Source organism: Ptiloglossa arizonensis, chromosome 9 (genome assembly GCF_051014685.1).
Source record: "Ptiloglossa arizonensis isolate GNS036 chromosome 9, iyPtiAriz1_principal, whole genome shotgun sequence".
In the NCBI taxonomy this organism is placed as follows: domain Eukaryota; kingdom Metazoa; phylum Arthropoda; class Insecta; order Hymenoptera; family Colletidae; genus Ptiloglossa; species Ptiloglossa arizonensis.
In genome coordinates, this window is record NC_135056.1 from 20,790,637 (window position 1) to 20,805,244 (window position 14,608).

At 47.1% G+C, this 14,608-nt stretch overlaps 1 protein-coding gene across 1 annotated transcript; it reads right to left on the minus strand.

Annotated features, from left to right (window-relative positions):
- Positions 1–743: 743 nt before the first annotated feature.
- On the minus strand, positions 744–12,057 carry Dcma (decima). The gene is made up of 5 exons (XM_076319754.1): positions 11,914–12,057; positions 11,481–11,647; positions 7,698–7,834; positions 6,966–7,142; positions 744–3,754 (listed from the first exon to the last, which is right to left on the minus strand). The coding sequence occupies exons 1-5, from the start codon at positions 12,043–12,045 to the stop codon at positions 3,582–3,584; spliced, it is 786 nt and encodes a 261-aa protein (XP_076175869.1). The 5' UTR covers positions 12,046–12,057; the 3' UTR covers positions 744–3,581.
- Between the last annotated feature and the right edge of the window lie 2,551 nt (positions 12,058–14,608).

The window sequence follows — 14,608 nt, forward strand, 5'->3', positions numbered from 1 at the left end:
AATGAAGTGTAAGAACATGTACGAAACTCTGGTGCATTTCAACAAATTCGTTTTAAGTATCACGAATAGCTTTCATTCTTTTCTTTTTTTTTTTTGCTTCCATTTTCATTATATGATTCTAAATTATAAGTGAAAGAAAGAGATATTAAAGTTTCAAGTATTGTTTGATTATTCCTTTCTTAGAATATAAGATATTACAGACTATTAAGGTCTGAAAATAAAGGGTACTTGGAGAATTTGAGTAGTGTTAGAATAGTTGTAATTTTTTAAATATACTTAGCTTCACAGTGTTAAAATATTCCAAATTCCGTCTGTTGTCGCATCAAGTTGTGAGAACGAATGCAACCGATTCTTACAATATTTTCCGAATCCGATAAATTTCACAAATGATTTTTAGGTTTACTACTTTTACCGACTTTGCTGGTTCAGTTGGGTATAGTTTCCCAGAACCACCGTTTGTAAACAAAGAGGTCGCATCAAAACCACCACTGATTTTTTAGACGGTCGGTATTTCAGATTTTGCGATATTACTCCATTCTATATGCATTTTGTAGAGAAAAAAGACATTCCAAGATTGTTCTTTCTTTCTCTCCGTGGTAGTACCGCATTGTACATTTTTATAATTGGATTCATAAGCATTGAGAAATGCAGTTATGGATCTTATATTATCCAATAAATACAATAAGATAGATTGAAGAAATTTTATTTTTAGAATTACTTGTGTACATTATTTTTTTTAATGTTACAATTAGGATCCATTAAAAATAATACGAATGTTTGGATACGTTATCTATTTATAATTTTTCAAAAATAATGTAACGTACAACGTTAAATCAACTTTGTCGATAAAGACTCCGATTGAAATAATTCATTGTTTCTCGGTATCTTCGATTTAAAAAGAAAACTCTGAGTGTCGGTTCGGTAGCTCCGTGATCTTTACGAGTAAAGATTTCACATCGATAATATTTATACGGATTAACTTTTCTGCCTTTTTATACATTGGAACACAGCGTTGTAATCAAACTAAGACCGATTCGTCGATTAAATCGTCAACCGATACGTGCTGTTTATTTTTATACGCCCTCGTTCGGATTTCCATTCAATGCGTGGTTGCGAAATCAATTTGGTGTACTTGTCGATTCGCTAGAATTTTACGCGCGAGAAAGTATGGACATAAATTTTTCATTCGCATTGTACACATCCAAGCAAATTTTCACTTACAATTAAATAAATCTAACGAAGTGCTTTGAATTTATAAATTTGCAGTTTGTAATCGGAAGTGACTACTTTAAGTATAACATTTTCGGATTTATTACCTATCCGTTACATTTAAAAAATCTTGTTCTACGCAATCGAATACACTCTTACATCACGAACGGTAACGCCGATACTTTAACAAATTTTTCAATAGTCGAGTTTCTCAAGAATTTTGCAGAAAGGTAGCTCGAATCAGGTTTTAAACTTTGTTCTTTGTTCGTTTCGCAATATTAAAATTATTATTTTTTCTTCGGCTCGCACCCCTTTCAGCCACGAACCGTACAATTCCAACGTTGCCTTAAACATTAATACAAATGTTTCGTATTTCACGCAGCGTATTCCAAAACAGTAGGTACTCTTTTCGGTAATTTGTGCCGTGTCTACGTTACATTTAATATTGTGAGTAACGATCGCTATATACATATACAAGTTGTCTTACATAATGTTACAAACTATATTCTCTGAAATTGAGACAAATCTAACGTATTATCTCGATTTTCGGATACATAAACACCGAAACATCCAAAATTCGAACACCGAAACACTCAAATATCCAACATCCAAATATGCGAATACTTAAATACACGATACTTGAGTACAGAAATACCATCGTCGTCTCAATGTACCAATACCCGAACACACGCTCCAACACTTTGGTATCCCGATTTATCGATACTCCGGTTCTTAAACATTATCGACACAATGATAACTTTATGCGGGAGATCTTGTTTGCGGATCAATTTGTATATTACACGGATGTTTGAACGTATATATAGACTTTATACTTTTTCCTCTTTCAAAGTTCATCTATGTATATAAACAAAATGCAATTCTCTCTCTTCTTGCAGTAAAACTTGGAACATGTTTAGAGAGTAGCCCGATTTATAATTTAAGGTACACGGTGTACGAAAATTCTTGCCAGAAGAAAGAAGAGGGTTGGGTAAGGAGGACGTTGATCATAGAACGTGTTACGTCTCGCTTACCGTTGTCTTTACGGTGAAAACACGTGAAACAAAAATCGTCGAAAATGAAGTTCTGAAAAATATTTACTTCGTACAAAGATTTCGATGGAATGACACTAACCGAGATACCAAGCGGAATCTTCCCACCTTTGGTGTATAGATATAATACATACTCTATCGTTTTTGCGTACGAAGAACCGTTCTTTTCCCGGACAACGTTGGATAATTCAACTGGTGTAACGATACATTTAACGTTAAAATAAACCGTGTAACGAATTACGTAGCTCGTTTGCTGTAATAGAACTAAAAATGTGTAGACATTTCGATAGGGGTGTTCCGAAATCGTCTCTTTGAACGGTAGAAAACGATTGTACCGTAACAATGAAAAGAATGAAATTACAAATACGTCGTTATTTATCACAGAAATACACTACAATTTGAAGTCGATCGTATCTAAAATCTCAAATTCGAGAATTATTTAGTTGCGTCACTCTAATTGTAAACGAGCGACATCTGATTCACGTTGGTCCGCGTACGAGAATATATTGGAATCGTTAACGTCTAATTTGATTGGCATTTAATTCTCTACTTTCCGATGCAACGAGTTCTTGTAGCATTTCGAACAACGGTGCACTCAATGTAAAATTTGAGCTCGTTTATTAGGTTCACCGTAACGCGCACGTGTACCCTTACCCGCGGCAATAATTTACGAACGTTGACTTTCGAAACGATGTTCCAGCAGTTAGCGGAAGCGTGCGATTTACGATCGGAGAGTTATTGCACGGGGATACGAGCGGCCAGATTTTCGATAAAATTGGGCGAGCGAACGGCAACGTTACAACACTCGTGACAATTGTTTCTAACATCGATCTTTCCTTCCCAGCCAGTGTAACCGAGTACCGCGTCGCGATCGCCGTTACAGATCAGAGAATGGAAAACACGTTGACGATCTCGTCGCGAAGGAGTTCGTCGTTTCATCGAATTTCGATCAAAATTCAACCCTGAACGATTCCGTTGTAAATTAAACTCTCTTAAAAAAATATAATCGCTTTACAGAAACGTGTGTAAAGATTTTGCGTGTATGTATATATTTATAGATCTGTACTTACGAACTACGTAAAGCTTGTGTCATCAGGTTCCGATATCGACCGTACAGACCGGTATTACGAATCGCGAAACGCTTTCGTACGATCTCGGAGAGCGTTTCCGGTCAACGAGGGGGAAGCTTCGAAGAGATCGTTCCGCGGTTCTCGCGTTCGTAACCGGACTCGTTCAGTTGTAATTTCGTTCGTAAGTTGCGCACGGTGCTCGTTTCGCGCAAAACGAACGAACGTTCTTTCGGGGCTCGAGTGTCCGATGAAATTAAACGTAGTTGGTTCTCGCGGTGCAGCAGAAGAGATTCAGAGCTCCGCGAAAGTAGGACGATTGTCTAGCGGATCTGTTCGATCTGCCGTTGCTTTGATTCCGTCGATGCGCTCGTCTGCCATTGGTACGGGTACCCTTGGTTCCGGTATTCTGCAGAGCCGTGTACTTCTCTGGGAACGATCGGACGAAATTCTTTAATTCCGTTTCATCGGGGTCTTCCGGGGGAACGAATTACCGTTCCCAACGGTTAAATAAATCCCATCGGGCGAAAGAGTTCGCCAGGTATCGAGATTCGATCGATTTCGCGTTACGGAAAATCCGCGGCGAACTCGTAAACGGATGTCGTCGTACTGGCCGTGAGTTCCTCGTCTCCGCGTCGACAACGCGGTCTAATTTATTTAATAAAAACTACCGCGTCAAATGGAACGTATAATTTTGCGATTGTTCGACCGTTACAGCCTCGAACCGTGAAGCGAAATTAGCGGCTCTTCGGCGTGTAATTAGTTAATGGAGGGTAATTTTGTACGCCGCGAAGCTCGAGAGCAAATACGTTTCAAATTGAAGGGAACCAGTTTCGAAACTTTCCCTCGACGTTGCGAAAGAAAAAAAAAAAGAAAAAAAGGAAAAACGAGAAGGAAAGAGGGGAAGAGAAATTGCGAATTGCACCGTAATTTACAACGACGCAGGTTCGCGTTACGGAACGTTCCTTCTTACGATTTTCTCGAGTCGGCGTCAGTAACGAGTGTGTCGATAAATTCTCGACATTCGTCAAAGGAACCTTCTCTCCGCCGGCACGGTGCGCGATGATTCCCAAGCGACGGAACGCGAGACCGGGGGAAAAACGTATTTCGCGAAAGGTACGAACGAGGAACGCTATCTTACGCGCGGAAACCTATTACGAGCAGTGTATCCGGGTACGTACGGTATTCGTCGCGTCGAGAAACGGTCGCGGAGACTGCGAAAAATGATGGAACAAATTGCAGTACACGACGCGGTAAGTAAGCCTCTTCGCGCGCGAAACAACCCGCGTGATTCGACCGGACAGCTTCCAGGAACTCGTAACGTCGTTTTACGAAGGAAAGAAGCGATACGGAGAAATCATGCGACTCGTCGACGAGACGCGATACAGAAGAAGAGGGTTCAACTCGACGCAGCGGCGACGCGATAAATTTCGACGCACTAACGCAAATACTCGCGTTCAAAGTCTCGGGGGATGTTCACGAGCGAACAAAGGGAATAAAATCAGGGATCTTTCGATCGCGAGAACCGTGGCGTCCGTTTTATCGGTCACCGCGTCCTTTCTCGTTCACTCTCTCTCTCTCTCTCTCTATAGCGCGCGTGTTCCCTCGGGTCGAGGAAATCGCAATTTTTTTCGCCAACAGCGGCTCATTTTTCCCCGGAAATCTCTCTCGTGTTCGCGTTACGAGCGTAAAAATGAAACTCGCGGGGGCGTCCTTGACCCCGGGGCCGCGCTCGACGACGATAATACGTCGCCGGGTTGCGCGTGCATATTAATTTCATCGCGGGGGCAGAAGCGGTGGACTCGAAAACCGGAACGAATACCACCGGTTTGTCACCGCTCGGGTCCATCGTTCGCCCGTTTGGAAACGTTTCGTCCGGCTTTGGTGCTTCGGGGGCGCGCGATTGTTTCGCGGATCGTGGCTCGAGAATTGCTTTATCGGTTCGCGGTCGAGCATGTTCCCCCAACCCCCTCCTCGATTTTCCGCTCCACCCTTATTTCCCCGACCCGATGAATTTCTCGTTTCCGCGGAACGAGACCCGGCTTGGCGCGCGTTTCCAGGTTTTCATCTATCCTTGACCCGTTCGCCGTTTAACGTTAAATAATACCGGGCCGTTTCGCGTACGTGGCGTCCAGGTGCGCGTAACCGGGACGAAACGTTCCGCTCGGTTCCGCGAATCTTCGAAACGTACGTAAGCGCGAGATCGCGATTCAACGGAGCGCGACGCGTCCTCCTTTATTCGCGTTATCGCGACACGGTGTGCTCGTCGTTTCCACGACGGAATTCTCTCGGTACGACGAGAGTGCACGAACGCGGCTAACTCGACGAGCACCCTTTCGCGAGGATTTTCACCCAGAAGTCGGACGAATCCTTTTTTCTTTTCTTATTTCCTCTCTTTTTCTCTCTCTCTCTCTCTGTGTACGTGTATGTACGCCCGCGCGAGTCCTCTCTCGAGCGTGAATTTCCCGCCGGTGGAACGCCGAGGTGGAAGCCCGTGTTCTCGTTCGACCTTGACCCGGTTCCCCGTTCAATGTCAAACACCCGTAACGTTTCCCCCCGCACGTCCCCAACCGTCGTTATTCCCCCGAAGCCAAAGTTTCGGCTTTACCATTAATATTCGATCGGAGGAATACGGCCGATTTCCACGTTCCCCTCCGGCCTCGGCACCGTCGAATCCGAGTTTGCTCGTTATATCGACAAATAATTAAGGTCGCCGCTGGATAACTCCATAGCGAGCTTTATTCCGTCCGAAGGTAATACGTTTGTTCCGTGGAATCAATGGGAGAAGCCGGGAACGGTGGCAGCGAGACGGAGAATCGAACCGACCGAAACGAACAGAGGAAAACGGAGAACGCGTTCTCCTTTGAAATCCCAGACCTTGGCCTACGGAGTAACCCGATTAGGGCTGCTTGAATAGAGACGCTGAGAAGAGGAACGGAAAGGAGGCGATAAAGGGGTCGAGGGAGGAACAGATATCGAAGGATAAACCGAACGATGGGCTCGCGGAGAACGCGTGATCGAGTTTACGCGACGTTTACGTTGCGTGGGAAATCGACCGATACTGCGCCGCTGTCGACGCCTCGGTTACGTAGATCGCGAAACGATTCAACCACGGAAGGAAGATTTTCAACTTCGCGTTGTGCACTACCGACCTTGCTCTTGTAAGATCTAGAAACCTGTCCAACATCCATCCTTTCTCTACTCGTTGTCGCGAAGCTCGACCAAAAAGTTTACTCGTCGTATTCGAAAGATCGAATCGAGGACTCTTTGGTCGAGCTTCGCGACAGCGAGTAGAGAAACGGTGGATGTTGGACAGGTTTCTGGATCTTGCAAGAGCATCGTCGATAATGCACGACGCGAAGTTAAAAATCTTCTTTCCGTGGTTCTTTGTCTTCGAATAGAGAAGAGGTCTCTCGTTCTTAAAATTACGATACAACGAGAGAACCGTCCGACTTTTCTCTTTTCGAAATACCTCGACGCTACGTATCCGTTTACGCTTTGGTAACCAGCAACGCTGTCACCGAAACCGAGCATCGGGGATACAATTCGACCGCAGGCTGGGGTAAACGGGATTGGACGAAACGGGAGGAATAAAATTTCGACGAGAGCGAGAAAAAGGGCGAAGAAAATACCACGTTACCTATATCGCCGTCCGACTGGGGCATAAACTCCTGCAGTTCGTCGATCAAGTCCCGAATTTCCTCCGAGTCCTTCTTGATGCTGCACAGCTCCTCCTCGTAGAAGTTCGGCGTGATTTGCGCGCACAGGACGATCTGCGAGATCGCGTTGCTGATCTTGGACGGGCCTGTTCGGGACTCTGAAACCGGGAGAGGAATAAATTGAAAACGTACGACGCGGAAGTACGCGCGACAAGTAACGCGGAGCGATAAGTAACAACGAAAGGGTTCAGTAACGACGCGTTTGTATTTGCATTGAAACTGATTGGCGAATTGTCGGTTTTCGAAAGCATGTACGGTTCAATCGCGAGATGTACCGTTCGAAGCTGAGAAGAAGACGAGGCTGAGGAAAGAGGCTCGATTCCACCTCCACCGATGCGCAATTTTAGCGCCAGCGTACCATTGGTCGGTCCTGTCCGTCGGTACCGATTCGAGTGGTCGTGTTTTCGAAGTAGGCGGAGCCGGCGAAAGATCTCTCTTGTACGTGCTCCGTATCGTTGAACGATACGACGAACGAAATTTCGTAGATTCTTTTCGAGGAAAGTTTCGTTGTTCGTTCTCACCGGGGTAAAGGTCTAGCATTACGCGAACAGTGTCGCGGTAAATTTATTCGAACGACTGGGCGCGACCTCGACCCGACGAACGTGTTCGTCTCGAGTATCGAGGCAAGAAAAAAGGCTACCGTCGAGGCTTACCGAAATATTCGGTCATGTCCATGGGTACGAGGAGGATCAGGTTTTTACTCTTGCAGAGTTCGCGCAGGAACAGTTGGACCACGCAGAACAGATGCATCAGGTTCGGACAGTCCACGGGTATCCCGATGTCCGTAGTCCTGAAAAGCAACATCGCCGTGCAAGTTCCCTCGTTAAAGATTTCCTCTTTACTTCGTTACTTTACGACTCGTTACTTCTTTTCCATTGTTCGTCGACCGTGATCGATTTCGCGGCTGGCGAGTTTGGCGAACTCTCGACTTCCGCGGTGCATCGAGTCTGTTGCGCGAAGAATGCAACCGTCGAATCGAAGGAGGTCCTCGAACGCGATTATCTTCCGCACTCGCGCGTTCTACCAACCGCAAACTACGAACCTCTTCGACGTAGAAGACGCGCGACGCGAGATCGTTACGCGGGTTCTCCGAGGATTCGTTATCGTTCGATGTTGTTCTCGTCTTCGGGGAGAACACGAGGGATTTCGCGGATGGACGACCGCTGGTTACCACGGGGACGAAACAAAAACTTGGGCGAGTTTCCCCTGAATACGCTCGGTGCGCGCGTTTCGTTGGTAACGAGGTTGTGCAGCTTCGCGGTTCGCCGCGGCGCTTCTTTTCCTACGCTAAAAAGGAGACCGGGCGGGAAATGGCGGAATTAACGAGGTGCGTCGCGAAACAAGGATCCGCGAGGGTAACCTTAGCAGAGTCGACGGACGGGAAGAAGTTTTCCCGTTTCTCGTTGCTCGTGTAATACGCTCGACGTGGGTCGAAAGAGGCCCGAACGACGATGCTCGAAGCGTGGTTGGGAAGCGTGTCGCGTGACGCTCGAGTTTTATTTCTCCCTGGGTTTCAGCCCACCTTCCACCTCCCACGTTGCTTTCGCGGAACGAAAGATGACCTGCACGTGCTCCTGCGCGACCGTGGCTATTATTTAAGCATCGTAAAAATCTAATAAAACGTTTCGCGGGTAACCGCATTGTACCGCGCTTATCGTTCGATTCGAGTCCCGGGCTTAGGAAATACGCTCGCGCGCGATACTTGTTGTCGCGGTTGCGATCCTCCTCTATCGAGAACGATATTTAAACCTTCGTGTACGATGCCGGAGTCACTTTTGACCCGTTGTCCCGGGATTCGCGCACATCGATCGGATCTAACTGTCACCATCGTACCGCTTCTGCTACGGGGACGGTTGTACGCGTTTCTGTGTGCGTTATTTCAACGGCGAAACGTTTCTTTGACGGACACCGTTGTACAGATGCGTACAAATACGGTGTTCTCGATGCGACGGCAATTGTTCTCGAATTTCTCGAACCGTTTAGTTTCTTACGACTTCCTAGCGAAGAATAGACCGTAAAGGTCTATTTTTATTCCTTTCGCTGTCTCTGTTATTTTAGCGTTATCTTTGTTTATTCGTTGTTCGTGTTATTTTTTATCGCGTTTGTGTCAAAAGCGTGCCAGGTGCTGCTTCTGCGTAGACAGTAATATCAAATATAATAAATATACTCCAGTGTGTAAAACATACTCAAGAAAAAGACAAACCGTTATGTGTATGTAATGCACATGTATGTAATTTTTGTTACAATTTCTGATTCTCGTCTAAATGTAAACACCATTGTAAACCTACCAGGAACTCGAGCGACCTGTTTAGTGTAACGTTAGCGAGACACTCGAGAGATCGTCACTGGTTAGCATAGCATCGGTGAGAAACTCGAGCGCGAAGAATGCGAATCGGCGCGAGTGAAATATCGGTGCGGGATCGGAAGTGGCTCCGGAATCCACGATTCGAGCCGAAATTTACGTTAAAAAGTCCACGTTCCGTGTCCCGTTCGATCGCTCGCTCCAACGCGCGACACATCATCGACGAATCGAGCGGTTTGTGGTTTTTTCGCAAAAAAAAGAAAAAAAGAAACGCGAGCGGTAACCGAGCGTTCGTGACGCGTGTCCGTGTAATCGATACGGAAACACCGTGATTTCGTCGGATAGGTTGCACGAGATACGTTCATTATTATTTCATATTATATCGTATGTAAGCATCGTAGAAACCGTTTCGCGAGATAAATGAAACTTGTTTGAGCGTTGCTACACGGCCGCGATCGTTTCGACCGTAACGCGTATCGATATTAAACCCTTCTCCCCTCTCGGCCCCGTTTGCAAAAAACGTGCACCGGACGCGTATAAACGAACGCGATACTCTCGCGCGTCCAGTTCCCACTGAAATGGATGTGTTTAAGCAACGGTTGGAATCGTAATTAACGTGTGTTTGACGGTTTGAAGCGTAACAGAAATTACACGGCACGTTATGTAAACCGAGGGTAGGGGGTGAGGGGCGTAGGAGCGAGTGCGCGAGCGCGCGCGCTGCCCGCGGAGGATCGTGAGCGCGTATTGCGGTGCACGGAGTGTCGAACGACTCCTCGCATGCGTTATAATTGAGCAATTATGTAACGGGCAGCTGTACAATAAACGAATACGCAATGTCCGGTAATCCGACTCGAGGCGTGCTGCTGCTGCTGCTGCTGTTAGGTAGAAATAATTAATCGCCAACTCTCGAGCGGGGCTACCGGTAGATGCAACGATGCACCGATGCACTCGACGATTCGTCGTACGTTCGAGATCCCGCCCGGAGGAGTTTCGGCGGCTCCTTGGAAGGAGTCGCGGGGAAATTTGAAAAATCTATTTCCATCGAAGAGGACGAGGATCGAGGATTCGTTCGTTCTTCGCCTCTTGCGGCACGGTGGAGCGAATTAACGAGTACGCTCGCGGAACGAGGAGGTTTCGTCTCGTGTAACATTTAAATTTTCATTAGAGCCGACGAACTCGGGAACCGAAGATTTCTCAAAGGCTTGGAAACCCTTCGAGATCGAAAGATCGGCCGTTATTCCCCGAAAGAGGAGCAAGAACCAATTTCGTGGAATTGATCGGATTCTTTGCTAGGAACAAATCGAAGACGAGAGCAACGCTCGGGACACCTCGTGTACTTTTCCGCTTTTCCTCGAAACGGAGATAAGATTGTTACGATAATCGCGAGAACGCGAATAATCTTGGAATTGAATTTCTCTCTGCCCTTACCGTGCCCGTTGCGGGAATTAGACGTAATTCGAGGGAACAAATTCGAGGGAGGTTCGATAAATCCTACGGCACAATGGGAGCGGACAATGGCTTTTATTTCGGGATTTTCGGCTCGCGGTAACGCGTTCTCGTCGGAGGAAAATTTTCGGTGATCCCGCGGCAGAAACGGAAACCTGGTCACGAACATGTTTGCGATCGCGGCCCGGGATGGTTTCTATCGTAGCAATCTATTTACCGCGTTAATTGAAATCTCATTAACCGGAAGCAATTCGAGTCCGCTCGGCACGACGTCTTCGTTTAACGTTCGATCGACGTAATTGACGTAAACCGGTTAATCAACCTCCACGGTTTCCCCTTTCCTTGTCTTTTTCGCTTTATTCCCCTATGTTTTCGATGCTTCTATTTTATTTTTTTTTTTTTTTCACTTATCGCCGATCAGCCGCAAGCTCGACGCGGGAAATTTTCCGCGATTCGGCTCGCTCGAAAAGTCAACGCGCGTTTTTTCGATTCGCGATCTTTCGATCGAATTTTCAACGACTCGGACAACAATCGCGTAGAAAAGAGGAAAGACGGGAGACATTAACGTAAAGATGGCAACGTCCGATCGTGTATATCCTTTTTGGACGTCTACAGCTCAGAAGAATACATTCGTTAAAAATACATACGAAATTTGTGTCGATCGTGTCTCGAAGAACTTTCTACGTACCTTCGTACTTGTGGCAGTATAAGCTGGGACGTACTTTTACACGCTTCCACGCAATTTCGACGCAATCTTCGGATCTTCTCCCGTAGTTCCGGACAGTCTCGTGGTTGTCCGATGTTTATCAGCAGATCGCGGAATTTCGCCACTTGGATATTGATCTCCTGTATTTGCTGGGGAATGAAATCAAAGAGCGCGATTAATCCCCTTTTCTAGGGTATACCTGGGGATGTAACCGTACCGATCTCGATACTCTAGGTTGCTTCGATATTTACAAACACGGGGACTAAACCCTCTACGGGCATACGTATCGAGTAAGTCGTTACGCGGACGACGTCGAACGAAGTGAAAGAAATAGCTTCGCGCGAAACAAACGCGCGGAATATTCGTCTGTCTACGCGGAGAGAACGACGGTAACGTGAAAGCGATGTTAATTTACCAAATTGACCGCGTTATCCGTTTTCTCGTTCTTGTCGTCCTGTGCCTGAGCTTGAGCTTGAGCTTGAGCGTGGCTCGGGCTTTGCGTCTGCGTTTGGGTGTTGCTGACCGACGGTACGGGCGATTCCGTCATTGTTTCGTTTTTCGGTGCGTCGTTCGATCGTTAATTGTCACAGCTCGATCCGCGATACAGTTCGACGGTGTTTGTAAATACAGCAGATTGTTTGCCACGCGAACACTGGCGAAGCAGGCCCGTATACCGATATCGACGCGCGTTCTCGTTCAGTTTCGGTCCACGATCGGAACGAACTCGTCGACGAATCGTTGGCGGGTTGAAACGATATCGCTAAGGTTCGATCGTCGCGACTCTATCTTGCTCTCGACGAGACGCGTTCAACCGAGAAACTTGTATACCGAATCCAAGAACAGTTTCGTAGCTTTTACAGTTTCCTCCCCTCCGAACAGCTGTCTCGGTCCGATATTAGCTGCTAACAAACGGTACGCGACAACCGTGAGACGTTGAAGAAACCTTTTCCATCGACTGTTCGGACCTCGCGGCGAACCGTGATCCTCTTCTTCGACGGAAGAGGGATCGCTGACATATCGTTGTTTCTTTCGCGCGGTCCGATGGTATCGAACGGGTAACATTTACACGAACCGTAACCCGACCGTGGAAACTCGCGGGACGTTCCCGAAAACTATTCGCCGATGATCGAAAGTGTTCTCTTGGAAGTTACTCGTTCTGGCGATGAACACGGGGCAAAACGTGCGAGCCAATCGACCGAATTGTTCTTCCCGTTAAGAATCTCGCGAACGTCGACGTAGTGGCGCACTGTTTCGCGTTCGACGTGCCCGGTGATCTCTTCGACGACATCGGTATAGTCGTTCGCCGCAGGAGCGGGCATCCTTCACGACATTATCGCGACGTCCTTCGACGAGCGTTCCGCAGTGCGATATGCGCGCCGTGCCAGCACACGCGACAAACTGAAACGTGGGTTTTGCTCCGGAGCTCTTTCGCTGCCGCGATTCTCTCTTTAAGAGCGCATGTCTGACTTGGCCCGTCAGTCTACTACTGTCGCCGCATTCACCGCACGCCTTCTTTCGTCCGTGTACGTGTCCCCATACGTGCGTCACAGTGTTTTGTTACGAGCGGGCGTAATTTCGGACCGAATTCGGTAAAGAAATCTTCCCACGAGGACGAGTCTCTCCGATCTTCTTCTCCGTCGATCTATTCGTGAACGAATAAATCTTAACGCGCGCGATGCGCGTCCTTCGAGAACACGTCCGAGAGTTTTCATTCGTTCGACTTATTTTCCACCGAACTCAACCCTCCGAGTTACGCTCGATCAACAACGATACACCCTGTATACACGCGCTGCAAAATTGCGGACCACTTAACGCGGGACCGTTTACGAGTACACCGTCGTAACGTCATTTACGCAGAAGGTTAGCTTCGATACGCGTTTGTATTTATGCGTATATCGCCTCGCTCGTCTTTACTTTCCCCCTCGCGTTTCACGTCGGGGGTATCGTAGCGCCAATTACCGATACGAGAAGCGTGGGTGGAGAATATTTTGTCGTTCACCGCTCGTGAACGTGGACAATGAACGAAACACAATAGGCCAAAGTTCGGTCCTGGATGTACATACACTCTTGGAAACGACGCGACGCGACGCGACGCGACCAGACACCCGCTCGAATTCGAGATACACAAATAACGGTGGGGATGACTTCCGATCGCGAATCCCCGCAACGAATTTTATCAATACCCGAGGCATTAACGTATACCGTGCTGCGCATCGCCCGGTGAAAAATAAATACGATGCTGCGGGGAACGATAACGCGACACGCGAAAGAATTATACAATTTTATCGCACGAGGGGGGAAGTATTTGCGAGCTTCCGCGGAGCAAAGTCTACGCTCGGGTCGGGACTAATATCGTTTCCCCCTATACCGGAATAAAGCTACGAAACGTAAACGAAAGGGCAGTAATAACGTTCCGAGCTCTCTGATAAATATATTATTACGCGTCTTTGCGAGAGAACGAGAATAATTTGCTCGCGCGCTCGCACCACCCGTGGATAGAATCGAGAGTTTCTACCGTTACATACCAGTCTCGTTTCGAGTTTCGCGAACCAATGTTAAGTTTGAGCGTGCTCCGAATTGCTACGTCGGATCGCCGTGGAAGGAAGTAATTGCCAAGAGAATTTGTATTGTTAACCGAAGGAATCTCTGCACGCCACAATATTATCGTCGTGGCAATGGAACGATCGAAATAAATATCAACGATTCTCGTCGAGACAACGGTTTATCCGAGGACACACCACCGTCGAGATTCGTCTGGAAACATTTCGTCCGCAAAAAGATGAGAAGGTGCAACGTGCGTGTGTAATTTACCCCACGACTACTCTTTCGGGAAAATGTTCGTTCTCGATCGAAACGAGAAACCAATTTTACGCGTCGATGATCGATTTCTTTTTTTTATCCGACCAACCGGTCCGACTCCTATCGTTGGAGGTGTTCCATTTAGAAAAGATCGCAATTCCGAGCGGCGAAACGTTCGGGACGTTAACTGCGGCCAATTGCCGGACTCGCTCGAAATTATACCACTGTATCGTGTCAACCTTTCGTCGAATCTCGCGCGACTGGTTAGCTCGCTCGATGCCAACGCGATTGAAATTTCATCGGGTCCGTTG